The sequence below is a fragment of the Nematostella vectensis genome, chromosome 3 (genome assembly GCF_932526225.1).
Source record: "Nematostella vectensis chromosome 3, jaNemVect1.1, whole genome shotgun sequence".
Taxonomy (NCBI): Eukaryota; Metazoa; Cnidaria; class Anthozoa; order Actiniaria; family Edwardsiidae; genus Nematostella; species Nematostella vectensis.
This window is the reverse complement of record NC_064036.1, coordinates 6,292,202-6,308,423: the sequence shown is the minus strand read 5'-3', so window position 1 is coordinate 6,308,423 and position 16,222 is coordinate 6,292,202. Positions and strand designations below refer to the sequence as shown.

General features: G+C 41.8%; 3 protein-coding genes and 1 long non-coding RNA gene across 4 annotated transcripts; 1 reads left to right on the top strand and 3 right to left on the bottom strand.

Moving 5' to 3' along the window:
- Nucleotides 1-5,388: 5,388 nt before the first annotated feature.
- LOC5506519 (beta-1 adrenergic receptor) lies at nt 5,389-6,468 on the bottom strand. The gene has a single exon (XM_032374885.2). It carries the CDS (start codon nt 6,466-6,468, stop codon nt 5,389-5,391), a length of 1,080 nt encoding a protein of 359 aa, XP_032230776.2.
- A 348-nt stretch (nt 6,469-6,816) lies between these two features.
- Nucleotides 6,817-15,947, top strand: LOC125561277. The gene is made up of 2 exons (XR_007307309.1): nt 6,817-7,162; nt 15,832-15,947. It is a non-coding gene; the product is annotated as an uncharacterized LOC125561277 (long non-coding RNA).
- On the bottom strand, nt 11,941-15,079 carry LOC5506520 (acetylserotonin O-methyltransferase). The gene is made up of 3 exons (XM_048725264.1): nt 14,495-15,079; nt 12,543-12,818; nt 11,941-12,275 (listed from the first exon to the last, which is right to left on the bottom strand). Exons 1-3 carry the CDS (start codon nt 14,541-14,543, stop codon nt 12,046-12,048), a joined length of 555 nt encoding a protein of 184 aa, XP_048581221.1. The 5' UTR covers nt 14,544-15,079; the 3' UTR covers nt 11,941-12,045.
- On the bottom strand, nt 14,571-15,065 carry LOC125561276 (acetylserotonin O-methyltransferase-like). Its single transcript, XM_048725265.1, has one exon. The coding sequence runs from the start codon at nt 15,063-15,065 to the stop codon at nt 14,571-14,573; it is 495 nt and encodes a 164-aa protein (XP_048581222.1).
- Nucleotides 15,948-16,222: the final 275 nt, after the last annotated feature.

Genomic DNA, 16,222 nt, shown 5'->3' with positions numbered 1-16,222 from the left:
CGTGACAGTTTACGCTACCCGAGCCGCCTGCCGTGCGTTTTATCTCGAGGTGCACACCGTCGCGGGTATTGACCAACCGGAGACCACCCCCATGGATAGCACTGTCGTCCGTCGTTCGAAGGTCGATCCACAGAGCAAACTTGTTATCGCCATAGAACGACTCGGGGCCGATTGCCGGGGCGGGGAGGGGCGGACGAACCGCCTTTTCGCCTCCCTCCAGAAATCCGTGGGGCGCAGCCCCTGGCTGAAGACCTTGTTTGTCATGCCGTCGATTGTAACGCGAACGCTCTTGATGTCGGGGTACACGAACTTCTCAGAGTCGCGAGCCCCTGCCGTGTATGGCTCCACAAAGAGGAGCAACAGACCACTCATAGACGTTCGCGGCAGGTTGACGCTCTCGTTGATTACGCTGTCCGTCCCTTTGTTAAACACGAAGGTCTTGTGAAGGTTCACTTGCTCGTTGAAGAACGTTGTGCCGTTTTGGTAGGCGGCGGCTGCAGACCGGGCGAGGTTGTCGTCCCTGAAGCTTTCGTACTCCAGCTCCAGATTTTTGATGCCATAGGATAATTTGGCAGCATCGCTTCCGACTACTACCTCGCCTCGGAGAGTGCCCTTGGGTACAGCACGCCGTGGTCCGTCAGCAGAGGATGGTCTAGCGGGATGGTGTACCTTGCCCCGTGGGCGGCGTTTAGAGCGATCTCCTTGGCGTTATTAGTCGCTTTGTCGCCAGCCTTGGAGCGAAGCTTGCGCATGTTTTCTGACTGTATGCCCTGCTTCAGGCGGTTCTCTCTCTCGACCTTGGACAGGTAAAGCTCCTCATACGTCTTGAAGGCGTCGTAGCTGTTGGTGTCCTGGAGCGTGGGCGGCGTTTAGAGCGATCTCCTTGGCGTTATTAGTCGCTTTGTCGCCAGCCTTGGAGCGAAGCTTGCGCATGTTTTCTGACTGTATGCCCTGCTCCAGGCGGTCCTCTCTCTCGACCTTGGACAGGTAAAGCTCCTCATACGTCTTGAAGGCGTCGTAGCTGTTGGTGTCCTGGAGCGTTTCTCCTGCAAACGAGATTTTCAGGCGGCTCACGAGATTTCGGCCGACGTTGTTCTCGACGGTATTATTTGCATGGCCTGAGACGGAGAGATCGAGACCGACCCTCAAGGAGCCAGGCACGAGCGTGACGCCTTCCGATAGCTTTGGGACCGCCACATATAGCGTCTCGCCTGGGGAGGCCGTCGACGGGTTGAGAGTGACCCGGTGAACAATTCTCTCGGCTTTCAACCCCAGAGGAATTCTGGGTGTTCGCTGGGGGTCAAGTTTATCGCTGACTGACATCGTATACGTATATGTACTATATACACATAAAGTACGAAGTCGCGTGGCCATGGTGCGGACTGTTAGACATGTCTAATATAGCATAGCACGAGTTATGCGCACGCATCATGGGTGATGTTGACGTTGACATTGACGATACCTTGCCGGGTGCGTCCGCCGATCGCGATGCGGGGGACGACGAGACGACGCCCCTTATCCCGTTTGACCCCGACAATGGGGAGTCGATCCCAATGACGAGCACGTCGTCGCGTACGTATGCTGCGCATAGCATGGCTACGCAAAGCGCAACGCAAACCGCCGGAACTGCAAGCGCTGAAACCTCGTTCATCACAGGGGGTGCAGCGAGAAGACTCGGTCTCCAGTTCCTCAGGGAGGAATACCCAGACCTTAACGAGAATCGGATACGGTTCCAGTCAGACTGGAGGGGAAGGACGCTAATTTAGGTTCACAACCTCGGCAAAGGAGAAGGTTGGACTAAACCACAGCTGCTGCTCAACAAGGACCCCCTGGTCCCCCCCTAATATAATATAATATCACATATATACTCGTTCTACCAACGTGACAGTCACAGTAGATTTTGTAGTCGAATATCCGATAATACCGAGGGGTCCAGCAGAGAGGACGAAGAAATCTCTATAGATATCTAGTAGATTCTAATAAGATAATCTCAGATAATATCACGAAGGAGAGGATCTAAATAGACATCTAGTAGATTCTAATAAGATAATATCCGATAATATCACAATATCGAGGGGTAGAGCAGATGGAAGGAAGGGTTCTAATTAGACATCTAGTACATGATAATAAGATAATCTCCGATAATATCACAATATCGAGGGATGAGGAAAGGGAGAAAAGGGGTCTAACCACTATCTAATAGCATATAATTAGAGGAAATATAATATCCTAATACCCTTATACCCTTTTGCCCTTCCCGTCTCTGGGGGTTCGCTTCTTATGATTTTTTAGCAAAATGTCTTGCCCTGCGACCACCACAACAACATGGGGGGGGCACTCTAGCTGTAAACATGACTGTTGGTTCCGACAGATACTAACATTTTATGCCCCCAAAAGAATGGAACCGCGCCACCCCTAAGAATATACCCGCATCTGAATTATATACCCAAAACTCCACCAAGAATAGATAGCCCCCCCTCCCCTTTCCCCCAAAAAAGTAACCCAAACCTGAGTTCTATTCGTAAAACATACAAAAGCTTGAAACTTGCCAGTCCCGTAAAAAAGTTTTAGAAGGAAAATTTGCTTATTAAATTTAATTTATTTTTATTCCCTTTTATAAAAAAAAACTCTATGCTCTTCATCTCCAAGGCCCTAGTCATCAAACCCGGTACGATTTTACTTCCTTGACTTCACACCCTGTGTAAGCACACCACATGTGACATGCCCTCAGTCATCACAACCTCACTCCCCTTACCATGCATTTCTCAACCTTTAATTTTATACCCTATGCCTTTTCCTATTTGTCTGCACACACCATAAAATAGCCCTTATTGAGTAAGCGCATTACATAGCCACTCAAACCAGTGCCCCCTCTAAAATCTAATGCTAGAGGGGCATAATATATTAAAATAAGCATTTGCGATAAGAACGTTTTGATAAATTAGCCCCCCCCCCCCTGCTCATCCTCAAAAATACCCAAACCTGAGTTCTATACATAAAATATACCAAGCATAGAAACTTACCTCCCAAACAAATACCACCTAAATTCTATAGCCCAAACATACAAAATCTTGCTATAAGGGAGCTTCAACTCTCAGATTTGCTTATTAAATCAAATCAATTTAATTCCCTTTTTATAAAAAAAAGACTCTTTGCACATATAATAGAGACTGATGAGAAAAAAATGGACCTGAAGTGTCACCAAATCTGAATAGATATTTTCCATATGATATCTGCTCTAGTGAAGCTTGGAGCCTCTGGTACCCAGGGTATGACTATACTCGCATTCTCCTATAATCTCCAAGGCCTAAATCAAACCTGGTACAAGTTTACTTCGTCCTCACAACCTGTGTCAGCACCCCCCCATTGGACATACCTTTAGTCACCACCCCTTTGCCCTTACCATACCTTTTCCTCACTCTAGTTTACACTTTATGTCTTTTTCCATTTGTCTGCACACACAATGAAATACACCCTCAATTGCTCTAACTTGGTGTTAGAACCTGTGTATTAAGTGAATGAAGTCCTTTGGGGATGGTTCTAACACCGAGGTATACATACACCCCTCATTGAATAAGCACATTACATAGCCCCTCAAACAAGTGCCCCCTCTAGAATCCATTTATAAAAAGCCATAATGTGAGCATTTTTGGTAAGGACTTTTTTACAACGAGTAATAGCAAACTAATGCAGCAATCTGCCATTCCTGAGATTTACTGATCATAGCAAATCTATTTATTCCAGGATCAAATGTAAACATTTAAACAGTACTTTCGTGTCCTTTAATTGCATACAATAAACAGTGACTCGCGGCCAATCTGTATACGATTTAGCTTCATTTTTTTAATGAGACTCGCTGCCATTCTGTATAAGATTCATTTTAGTTTCAATATCCCAGCTAATTTTTTTCTTGGAGTGTCTTCATTCCGAGTGTGAAAGCAAAATAAATACAGAGAAATTTTGTGCATTTGTATGACTTGATGAAACGTACAACTAGATAATACCCTGCTAGCAGTGGCTTACCCTTCCGCGTTCATTACAGTACGATTCGGTGAAGTCGTAAAAATAACAATGCAAATGAGGTCTGTTGCCGATGAGAAACAACACAAATAGGATATATCTGACGCCTTGAGTCAGTGAAATCCCTGCTTAAACAGATAATAAGAAATCACTGCTAGCAGAGAGTTAAAAAGCGGCGTTCAACATGATTTTCCCGATTCGACGGGACCGCCATTTTGTTTTCCTACTCTGAGTTGAGGCGTGTCCGCGTGAGACTGGGCATAGTAATACTCATCTCTGATTGGTTAATAAGATTGTTTATCAAATATATGTTCCGCACTGACTAAAAAGGCATGAAGACGGGAACCGGTTAAACGCGCATATATTTCCTCATGTAATTTGTGTGACATCTCGATCTACGTCACAAATGACTGGACCCTGGCCTTTCAGTTCACGGCCTTTTTCCCGAAGGTTGACCAAAATACCTCAATATTACAGACGCGAACGCGCGTTTTATAGGGTCCAAACGGACCACATACCATTTGTATGAAAATATAATGAATTGACCAAATCAATCAACTCTGGAAGGTTATATGGACTTATGCAAAACGTTATTTTCATTTCTTGATAAAAAGTAGCGACATATATCTACAGCAGTTTTTCCCTGTAATGTTTTAGCGGCAGAAAAACATATACAAAGGAATAGCGTTTTAAACTTAACATCTTAGCCTCTTCAAAATGAAAAAGTAATTCATAAGCTACTCGATGAAAACATTTCTTGCAAATTTTAGCTTGAGCAAGCACCCGCTGCTCTCACTGCGCGCGGGCTCGTCTTATGGAGTCAACTTGTGAAAATAAAGTGGTTTTTAAACGCTTGTCTCTTTGCCCGTGGTGTAATTTAGAGATTTTTTCTGATATCATATGAAAACCATTTACCTATTTACCCATTACCTAATATTAAAAACAAGCTACTTGAATTTGATGCTAGGGGCACTTTAAGTGATAGCTGATGTAAGATAACTCATACAAGAGGAGCAAGCTGTTAACAGGGCCGTGTAGGCAGGGCACGATCAAAGTGGTCACAAATCGGACAGGACCAAAACAGGAGAGGTAAACATGACTTTAGAACTCCAGGTTATGTTGCGTCACAAACGACAGAAATAATCAGAGGAGTTGGGGGTACCTACACTTTAACATTATTAATTTGTAAATGCATTCAGGTCCTTCACTCAAATTATTTGATGAATCTTTAAAGCCTATTTAAATCCATGTTAACTCTGATCTAACTTCCTCTTATAGCCTTAGAGTAGACACTACTTCGAAGGAGGGTGCTTATTTGAAGGGGGCAGTAAAACGATCGTTTACTGTGACTGAGTTCTGACGTTCAGATTAGCTGTTACCAGCAGTACGTTGAGTAGAGACACTGAAATTCTCTACACCCGTCGCTTGATTGTCGTTTCTATCGGTAGACCCCGGGCAAACGTTTGCCCGTAAATTGCGCCAGGTCTTTTTTACCTCCACGCACACGTCGGGTATCTTCCAGCAATAAATGACAGGGTCCAACACAGAGGACGTGAACACGATGGTGCGCGTAACATCATAAGCGATTGAGGGGCCATGCACAGAACCCTGGACTAGTCCAACGATAAGCGCACCCACGAACGGCACATATGTGACGACAAAAAGCCCCACAACATATGCAAGACTCACAGCAGAACGCCGAGTGACTTTTGACTGTATATCACTCGCGTTGTTCTCGCTACCATTAGAAACAGATGTACAGACATTCTGGGCACCGATCTTACGCTTGTGTCGCCTAAGGACGGCAAAGATGTAGAGATAAGCGGCGACGACTGTGACGACTGAAGAGAGGATTCCACAAACGCCTATGATGACGAAGGGACGATTATCCGATGCCCAGTAACGGGAGCAGCTTATTAGGGTCAAGCTAACTAATATGTAAACAACGTACTTGATGGCTCGACTACGGGTCATATATATAGAATAGCGCATATGAAGTCGAACGGCTAGAAAACGGTCTAAACTGATGGTAGATATCATAACACATGAAGCGGCTGCTGAAATCCACGCTACGGTCTCCGTCAACAAGCGTGCTATGCAGTCTAGTTTTCTGTGTCCAAGAAGCCAAGCGGTCTTGTGGATGACATAGCACGGCTGCACGATCAAGCCGGTCACAAAGTCGGCCAGAGCCAAGCAGAAGAGGTAAACGTGGCTTGGAAATTCTAGGTTGGGGTTGCCCCACATGGTTATAAGTATGATTGCACTTCCAAGCACGGACGGTATGATAGTCAGAGAGTTTAACACACACGTCGCCGTTATCAAGTGGCTGGATAGCGAGGTTTGGTGAAGAGGGATTTCTAAGAACAAGCACCTCTCGGAACTTGAATCGTCTGAAGAGTTCATCTTCAGCAAACCTTCACAAGCAAACACACAAGAGGTTATTCCCATGGTTGTGTTTATACGTGAGTGATAATGAGAGTCTTAAATGTAAACAAGTCAGGCTTTAATTATTAAAATCAGTTGGCATTCTAGTGAAGGAGTGTTTACTTTTATTGTGGACTTTGTCACACAGTAAGTACATTAAAATGTGACAGGTGTTTATGAAATCATGTACACTGAAGAAGAGGTCCTTTTTCTAACCAAATATAAGAGCTTTATTAAAAGCTTTGAATAGGGGGCTAGGATTGATTCTCTATTTCTGCGTATTTGAAAGAAAGACCAGATGTTAAGCGTTAATAAATGTAATCGAAAGGCATACCTGCTACGAAGCCAATAAGTTTTCATCAGAGAGCAATCAGTTGCTTATGAAAAATCAATTAACTTTTTTGAAAAATAATTTGTAGAAAGAGTGTTTATAAATAACTTTGTGGAGAGAATCGGTAAAACGGAACGCAACTTAAACGACTACTCCTATTCTTAATTCTTCCTAAAACGAGTATGGCTTTTTCTTTCTTTGTTTTGTATGATTTTTTTGTTGATTAAAAAAGATATTTGTTTTCTCATTCCTCTTATTTCCATATCAAGAAACGACGTTTTATCTTCAATGGAATTTCTAGTTGACAAAAGATGGTCACAATCATCATATCATCTTGCTCTTCAATAATGAAATTTAAAAAGCCCTTGGTGCTTTGGCAGTGAACTGGTAGGTATTCCAATTAAGGGAGAGAGGGGACGGGAGCAGTGATAGGTATCATGAGAAAAGGATAGTATTTGACGGTCCTTCCGTGTACGTTCCTGCAAAGTCCCCTATACTTACTCTGAGTGAGTGTGCATACGGGTGGATTTCTGCCAGTCGAGAGACGAGCTGAAGGGTCACTAGCGATCTTCCGAAAGATCAGATCAGACCAGCCCCCGATTAGAACCGTCACCAGCAACACTATTATTTTACCAAATTCACCCGCAAAGCAACTAAAAAAAGCAATTAACTCAGGTTTTGTACTTCTATACTGTGACCACCTGGTGATTTTACTTATAAAAGAATACTACCTTTGCAAATCAATTTTGCAAGTCAATCTTAAATGGTATTGATTACTATGAATGGTCATGGCTTTTGACGATTACAACACTTGAATCTCATTTTGTGGTAATGTTAAAGTTACGATACTATGAATTTGTTCATTTGCTGCTTGAATGCTTACAGTCCAGTTTCCAATAGCGACCCGCTTTGGATTAGCGACCCCCTTCCCCTCCTCCCTTCGAATAAGTGCCGCAACCCCCCCCCCCCCCCCCCCAAAAAAAAAATGATTGATCGTAACTTATAGATGAAAGACGCGTACTGTAACTGTTTGCTGAAGCTGCTCTTGGTCAATGTTCAATCTATACTATTCAGCTTGTTTTTTTCTATATTATTACACGAAATGAAGAAATGACAGTTATTCGTACAGAGCTGACGGTGAATTTTGCAACAAGCGCCCCTCTTTGATTTAAGTGTCCAAGGACGCTCCGAACGTTTACGTTGTTACCAGCTAAAAGAATTTGAACTAAAACGTTCTTTAAAAAATAAATACTAGGATATGATACCGCTTTGGATTTGTTTAATACTATTTAAAATTCCCGAAGACAAATCCAGTTAGACGAAAAATCTTGACTAATAGTAGTAGTTACGATGATAAATTCCATATATTTCTGGAACTTCCTAACACCTTCAACAAATGTCTTTTTCCTGTTGGTCTATTTGCACAGGCAGGTGTTGTTTCTGGACAAATTTAATGAACCAGCACAATACCAACTCCTTTCCACTGCGAAGAGTCACATGCACGGCAAAACAATCGCATCGGTTGCGATATCCCATTTTGGTTGCGCGGAGAATTGTGCTTCAACGCCCTACGGAATAGCTGTCTCACAAATTTCCAATTCGAATTTAACCAAATCTCAAATATTCCAAACCACTGTCTTTCATTGGCTCGTGCATAACCTAAATAATTATCATTGTATGCGCTAGCAAAAGTAATTTCCTTTTGTCAAATACAAAGAAAATACTAGACGAGGAATGACAACGTGCGAAAACCAAAGGTGGTGCTTGCTCTACAGAAAATGAAATTCAGGTTTTATCTTTAAAAAAAAAAGGAAATCCGACAACAAGAAAAGGTTTTTAATAAAAAGCGCACCAATTGTTGATCAAAAGAGGCTTATTTATCATTCAAATAATAAAAGCCTTTGCAGCAACTATAGGTAACAAGCATATGGTGGTCCTTTTATTGTCCATTTGTTTTAGGTCTGTCTATGTGTTGATTATTGAGTACACTCGTTTAGGGTTTAAATATTTTTTCTAGCGACGAACTAATTTTGATACTCGGTGGATTTTTATGCTTTTCAAACCCTTCGCCTGCTGTGCTAGCTAACCTGGCTCTAGTCACGAACAAAACTCTTGATGATGTTTGAAATCATGTAAACGGCATGAAACCATCAATAACATTTGGCGGTCCTTTTTGGGCGATGTTGAACACTAATCATTGCTTGCGCACAGGAAACTGTTTACCGGCTTCAAAGGGTATCAAATGAATTATTGTTGCGTTTTCGAATTTGGCAATGCTTTCATCAGGTATATAAACTTAACATTCGGGGGAAAAAACGCTTTAACTGTAATATATAAGTTTGTGTTTTAACAAAATGCGCGTGAAAGCGAAGACAATTTGCATTCCCAGGGATGACTGCGGGATCTAAATTCATGGTTAATTCTATTATTTTGTTCAACCAGCAAAGCTACCATTAAAGCAGTATGTCATATTATATTTCAACAAGTGTATTTCTACAAGCTATGGCGTATGAAATAAGACTGAATGGGATAAATGATTAAGCATAGTGAATAGAATGACAGTTCGTTTACTTTTTTATACATACCTTGTGGTTTCTCGTTTTCACATTCAGGTGGTTGCTCTTGATCTCGACCAAACTCTATTATACAAATGAACTGCTGGCTTTTTTATCATTTAATGGTACGCACTGGTTGTATATTGGCGATTAGTGCTTACATCCACTTGGAAACTCAAAGCGCTTTTCTGGCACTCGTTGCCATAGCTACGTGACGTAAGCGAAAATCGGCCAATGTAGATTTCCACGCCACTTGCCTTCACCTGCACATCTCCAAGACACACAGATTCTATTTAATTACGATTGATAATAGCGTCTGATGAATCTATATTTAGATGCTCATTACAAGGCAACATTTTCATGTTTTTTAGTTCTACTTGGAGAACTCATGATTTCTGCTTGGAGTTTATCAAACTACAGTAGACGACTGCTGAAAAGGGGCTATAACGGTAAATTTTCTGATGCTGCAAATAAAATTGTTTGCCTGAAGCCATCTTTATCATATTGTGAATCGCAAAAGGGCCATTTATTAACTCGCTAAAACAGCTTAAGCGTCGTCAGCTTTATTAATGACCTTTTTACCTGACAAATGCGCTTGATCTTATCGACATCTTGTAGGTTCTATCACCATATACTAGTATAAATAATTATCTTATCTAGGAGGGCGTGATAAGAACAACCTAAAAACAACCTTCAGTGACTCAATTTTTTTAATTATTAAAACTATACTAACAGCTATTTTTGTAAAGTTTCTTTTCATTGCTGAATACATGGTTTAACACAGCTTTTAAAAATATCTCTAACTTGGTGCAATCGATTATGATTAAAGAGAGAAAGTATTGATATTATTCGGGGTCTGATAGTTGATAGCGTGATCTCGTTGTGGAATACTGACTAGTATCAGTAATGAGTAGGATAAATGAAATATTAATTAATCTTTGTGTAACGCACGGGAGTGTGTATTTTGACGACCTTTTTATTTTCTTAAAATATGACTGGAGTAGGAATAAAAAGCAGTATTCTTTATCAATACAAGCTGCATCTCCTAATAATAGGGAAGTAATATAAAAAACTTTTATGCTGCAAATAATTGCATCCTTTCATGTGAGTTTTAGCGTCGCCTTGGTAATGTCTACTGTGGTAATGTTGAGCCGTCGGTTCGTGCCATGGGATGCCATACTAAACGTTTGGTAAGCCATGGAACGTCATGGCAATGTATGGCAGGCTTTGGCAATATTTGGTGGACCATGGTAAGCCATGGCACACAATGGCAATGTATGGTAACATATTGCCATGACGTGCAATGGCGTGCCATACTGAAAGTATGGTAAGTGATGGCACGTCATGGCAATGTATGGCAGGTTATGGCAATGTATGGCAAAACATTGCGATGACGCGCCATGGAGTGCCACACTAGAAGAATGGCAAGTCATGGCGTGCCATACTGAAAGTATGGTAAGGCATGGCACACCATGGCAGTGTATGGCAGGTTATGGCAACACTTTGGTGGACCATGGCAAATCATGGCACACCATGGCAGTGTATGACAAAACATTGCCATGACGTGCCATGGCGAGCCATACTAATAGTATGGCAATAATAGTAATGGCAATATTTTGACATACATTGGTATGGTGTGCCATGTCTTGCCGTACTTTGAGTATTGAATGCAATGGCACATCATGGCAATGTTTGGCAGGTTATATGAAAATACTTTGGTGGGCCATGGCTAGCCATGGCACACCATGGCAATGTACGGCAAAGCATTGCCACGACGTGCCATGGAGTGCCATGCTACGTAGCCGTAGTCAACCCTTGAGGAGCCCCAGCTCGCTCACGCTAACATAACCAATTACAAACGAGTTCGCGTGTTCTCGGGAAGAAAACTGCTCTGAAACTTAACAAAACTGCCAGCTTCGCGCAGGCTTACTCGACCGTAAAGGGAGTCCAAAGCCTTTCATTATTTTTGCTTCGTGTGAGGTCAAAGTTATCAGCCTGAGGTCATTATTGATAGGTTTCGGTTGGCAAAATTTAGGCAACGGTCTGGCTAGCAGGTCCGTAGCAGGGGTGGGGCACTGGGGGCATGTGCCCCCAAAATAATTCCAAAAATTATAAGGAAATGACCAGTAGGGGCATGGCTGTGCCCCCCCCCCCCCATATTTTCTTAATGTTTCTCTATCGTGCCCCCCTCCGATATTTCGAGGCCTGCTACGGCCCTGACTGCACATAAACAGCAACCACTCTAATCGTTTCAGAGCTCAAATTTGATTGTAAATATGTCAAAACTAAAAGTTTCGAGCGAATAATTAACGCTCATCTTAGATCAGATGTTCAACATCTGAAACCATGCAAAGTTTGCATTTTTTTTTTTCAAGGGGATGACCGAGTGGGTCATCATTGTTTGGGAAAAGGGGCGTCTAAAGGTCAATGTCATGGAGATTTGTGGTACGAAGGGGATTTTAGGCAGTCAATGTCATGGAGATTTGTGGTACGAAGGGGATTTTAGGCAGTCAATGTCATGGAGATTTGTGGTACGAAGGGGATTTTAGGCAGTCTAAGAAATGTATCAGAAATTTTCTATAGAATTAACTCAGACTTATTTTTTACTTCTTCTATTTGGTTTAATGCCAAAGCGGATATTTTGTAATTTTGTTCACAAGCTGTCTTAGAAAATTACGTATGGTAAAGTATAAGTGCCGTCGCGCCGTGGCGATTTTAAGGTTTCCGGGCGAAAACAGCATCGGTCGTTTTGGCGCCTGGCAAGGATTTCATCCGCACGTCTTGAAATCCATGTCTTTCCAGTAATCGTTTGTACTCGGGGCCCGAACGGTCACGTGCCCCTGACTCGCAGGTCACTAGCATGGTGAGGTCCAGGAAGGGTGCAGAGAGCTGTGGATTCGGCTCGTCAACGGGAAGAAGAACTTCCCCAAGAAGTATACCTCCACCTTGTAGGCCAAACAATGATATTAAAAAAGAATAGAGAGTTGGAGAATCTCCAAAGCTACCATTCTAGGGTTAATCAAAATGTAATATTTTAACAGATTACAATGTTGTTCGCTCGAAACACTCTTAGAACAGTCACACAACGTTCTTTTCCTTATCGACATGATGGGAAATGAAGCACCAACAATCCCAATTACCTTATAATCCCCACCCATGGGTTTACCACACATCAACACTCGCTGAAGCAAGTAACCCCAAGAGACACTTGCCTGGTGGCAGCACTGCAAAAACTTTGCTAAGTAGCAAGTCAACCTTTTCTTCTGCCCAATTGTGGAGAACATGGGCCAGAAAATACAGGTCAGCAACCGGAAGTGGGTCTTTAAAAAAGTCTCCCGCTACGTAGGTGACGTTTGATTGGTTAGGGCAATCAGCGATGGTTGGCTTGAAAGCAGGCGCGACATCTAAGATTGGCTGCATTTCGTAAATTGTGATTTTTAATGCAGGATACTGCTTGCACGCCTCGTATGAAAAACAGCCAGTTCCTCCTGAAAAGCACGAATAATATAATATTCTCTGAATTGCTTGTGTATACAGTATAACAAATTAATAAAAGCGACGTTCAAAAGCCGCTCGTTCTACTGGATATTAAACAATCGACTCTGTTCACGTGAACACTTACATTTGAAACAGCCATGTTACCCGTAAAGAACGGCTTTTGAATGTAGTCTGATGATGTCAACGCATAAGCTTTCGCACTATATTTATTTTCGCGCTTAGGGACGGATTAATTTTTATCAGAGAAAGGGCTGGTTGAAATTCCGCTTAATGTTTTTATGACATCCGTCTTTTGATTGTTTTAGATTATGAGACCTGTACAGGACCCGAAATGATCCCAGGACCCGAAACGATCCCAGGACCCGAAATGATCCCCAAAAGTACCCCAACTGATCCCCGGACCCGAAACGATACCGAGGAGTCCCCGAAATCAACCCCACGGAATTGCGGTAATGGACAAACAAAAGGAATGTGGATTGGCTTTCAGTTTTAAAAACATATGAAACATCAGCGTCATTTTTGTTACTATCCAGAAATTTGAATTAACTAAAACCATAGTATTAAGATTTTTATATACGACTGCGCGGGAAATACAGCTTTCGACAGCTTGGTTGAGTCAGCAATTGGGGTCAAATAAAAATTCCCGTGATGGTAATTTGAAGAACCAGGAGTGAATAATAATTTATACAGAACAAGCCATAAACGAATGTCTCCACAGATTAGACATGTCTCTGCTTTCCTGTAGGAAAATGTTTGTTTGTGTTCGGTGAATGAAAGACCTATCATAAAGAGAGATAGAAAGAAATCATGCAGTGGTGTACGCACGTACGCACTTCTATGACTTCTACATAAGGAAATTCAAAACTCACATATTGCTTTCAACAAAAGCCACATCTCTTAATATTTTGCAACGGTAGTAAAAGGGTTGTTTGAGTGCATTACTCAGTGGCCCCTCAGTGTGCTTTTGTCGTTCCATCTTCTCGGCCAAACCGGCTGTCGGTAAATATTCGCTCGTGTGAACATGGATTTCGTGGTGAAAAACAAGTTTGGTTGTCAAATGAATATAGATTTTTGGGGTGATGTTTACCGGAAACGAGATTTATAGTGTCAGAGTCATGTGTTGGGACTGCAAATGTTTCAAAGGTCAAAAGTTTGGTTGTTCTGAGCAAGGCTGTGCTATGTTTATGTTGTACTCCCTTCAGTAGCAATTAAAAGTTGTGTATTTGTTTTGGACTCTGTTTATGGGTTTACCGCCGGGGCAATGTAATAAATAGAAGTATTGTATTGGAATTTAAGTTTTTAAAGTCATGTTATTTAGAAATAGATTCGCTGTCAACCCTTAATTATGCTTTAAGAATTGGAAGTGCTTTCTTCTGCTTTCCCTTTGTCCATTACCGCAATTCCGTGGGGTTGATTTCGGGGACTCCTCGGTATCGTTTCGGGTCCGGGGATCAGTTGGGGTACTTTTGGGGATCATTTCGGGTCCTGGGATCGTTTCGGGTCCTGGGATCATTTCGGCTCCTGTACAGACCCTTAATGCATTTCTTATTATTACCCCCCCTCCGCTCACTCCATCTTAATCTTTTTTTCCTCTTAAATTTTTTTTCTTTTGGAGGAATTTGTATAACTTTGCCAGATTACCCGAAGTGGACTTTCCCTTTCTTACCTCCAAGGTCACACATGTGTTTAAAAGGGTTCAAGTCAAACGCAGACATCACCCCAGGTGCTTCCAATCGGTGAACTCAATCAAATCTCGAGTAGATACGCACCAGCTCTTCTTTATTGGAATGCACTATTTTGTAAATTTCTGAAGCCGGCTGATCGAAGGCTCGTTGCCATTGTGGCTCCTCCTCGACAACCGCATGCTTCAGGTTGTCAAATAGCTTGTAATCGGTGGCGTGGAGGAATTCAAAGTAGCTTATGAGAGACTTGGGACTTTTCCTAGTAAGAAATGCCTCTGCAGTTTGGCTATTGGAGTAGACAGGCGGGTCGCTGTCCATTTCTTTGACAAGTAATTGCATAGCTACAAGTGTGTCAAGAAGACGACGAGTTGAGCCAGTTTTGCAGCTTGGTTTAACATTTTCTGCCACATGTTCTGCCGAATGCTTATCGCACAGTACGTCAAATATACCTAATTCACAGGCGGTGAACAATACTTTTGATTTAACAAATCCATGAAAAATATCTGAAAGGGCTGTAGGTATGATTGTACCGAGAGTACTTGTCAATTCTGCCATTTCACAATAAGAAAACTAAGTGTTTTTAGGACTATGTAATTACATACAAAGTTATAAAGGGACCTAGTGGTCTAAACAATAAACTTGACAACAATGAGAATATTTCATTAAGCTCCTCCCACCCCCGTGCTCAAGAACAATCAGTTATCAATCAGCCGTCAATGCTTAAACCTGTCAGGACAATTGCTCTGAGCGCTAAATTCAAATTTCATATTCTAAACCAAATTAAATATTATTCCAAGGCTTGTCCACCTAAATTGTTCCTATTTATAGTAAAATAATGCTGAGTAAAATAAGCTGAGCTAGACTACAGAATTCAGGGCCACATCCAAACCTATTTGCATTTCCATTGTATTTATTGCGTCTTCTATAGAAATCGAGGTGTGAAGTCCCATTGTCCTGTATTCTGTAGTCGCTCCCCAAGCTGTGCGTGCTCTAAAAGACGAGCATTTTCATCACAGCGCGATAATAATTTATGCAGATGCGTTAGATCACGAATAGCGCAAAAATTAAAATTTTGTACCGAAAAAATGAGTGGACAGCAAATCACTAACTTATCAATTTCTTGACACAACTGTCCTGTTACCTGTGCAAAAATAGTTTTATTCCAACCGAGGCTCAGAGATAAGCAATTTTACAGGAGGCTTATAATTTGTGACTGCTAGGGTGGCAGTGTTCTGATTATAATTCAAATTATTTAGTGTACAAAAGGCGTGTGATTCTGCATATAATTGCCATGATTTATTATATGTTATTTTTCTTTCAGGGCGATGGAGCGCTAGCGGAAGCGAATAATAGGAGGTGCCCTCATCCTCCATAGGGTGGTCCTGACGCAAAAATGTAACATGCGACGCTAACACCGAATTAAATAATTAACATTGACTCGTGTTTGTGTTGTCTCACCTTGTGGTGAAGACTTAGCCATTCTACCATTGCACGAATAAACTTTGCGAGTAAACATGCTTAGGTCACCTCGATTAGTGGGAAAATGCCAAATTTTTAAATAAAAATAAAATTCAGCGTCTATGGGTATTGAAAACTTTCGGAACAATGAATTTCCATATTATCTGTTTTTAAAACATAGTGGTTTTGCAACAAGTCAAACATCGTACCATGTCAAGTTTTGGAGGTAATATATTGTGTTTTAATGATTCTTT

Excerpts from the sequence above, each read along its gene's own strand:
- LOC5506519 (XM_032374885.2), bottom strand. The coding sequence starts at position 6,468 with ATGGGAATAACCTCTTGTGTGTTTGCTTGTGAAGGTTTGCTGAAGATG.
- LOC5506520 (XM_048725264.1), bottom strand. The coding sequence starts at position 14,543 with ATGTCTGCGTTTGACTTGAACCCTTTTAAACACATGTGTGACCTTGGA. Across the intron at positions 12,819-14,494 it reads ACACATGTGTGACCTTGGAG|GAGGAACTGGCTGTTTTTCA; the intron begins GTAAGAAAGGGA and ends CGTGCTTTTCAG. Across the intron at positions 12,276-12,542 it reads TTTTGCAGTGCTGCCACCAG|GTGGAGGTATACTTCTTGGG; the intron begins GCAAGTGTCTCT and ends TTGGCCTACAAG.
- LOC125561276 (XM_048725265.1), bottom strand. The coding sequence starts at position 15,065 with ATGGCAGAATTGACAAGTACTCTCGGTACAATCATACCTACAGCCCTT.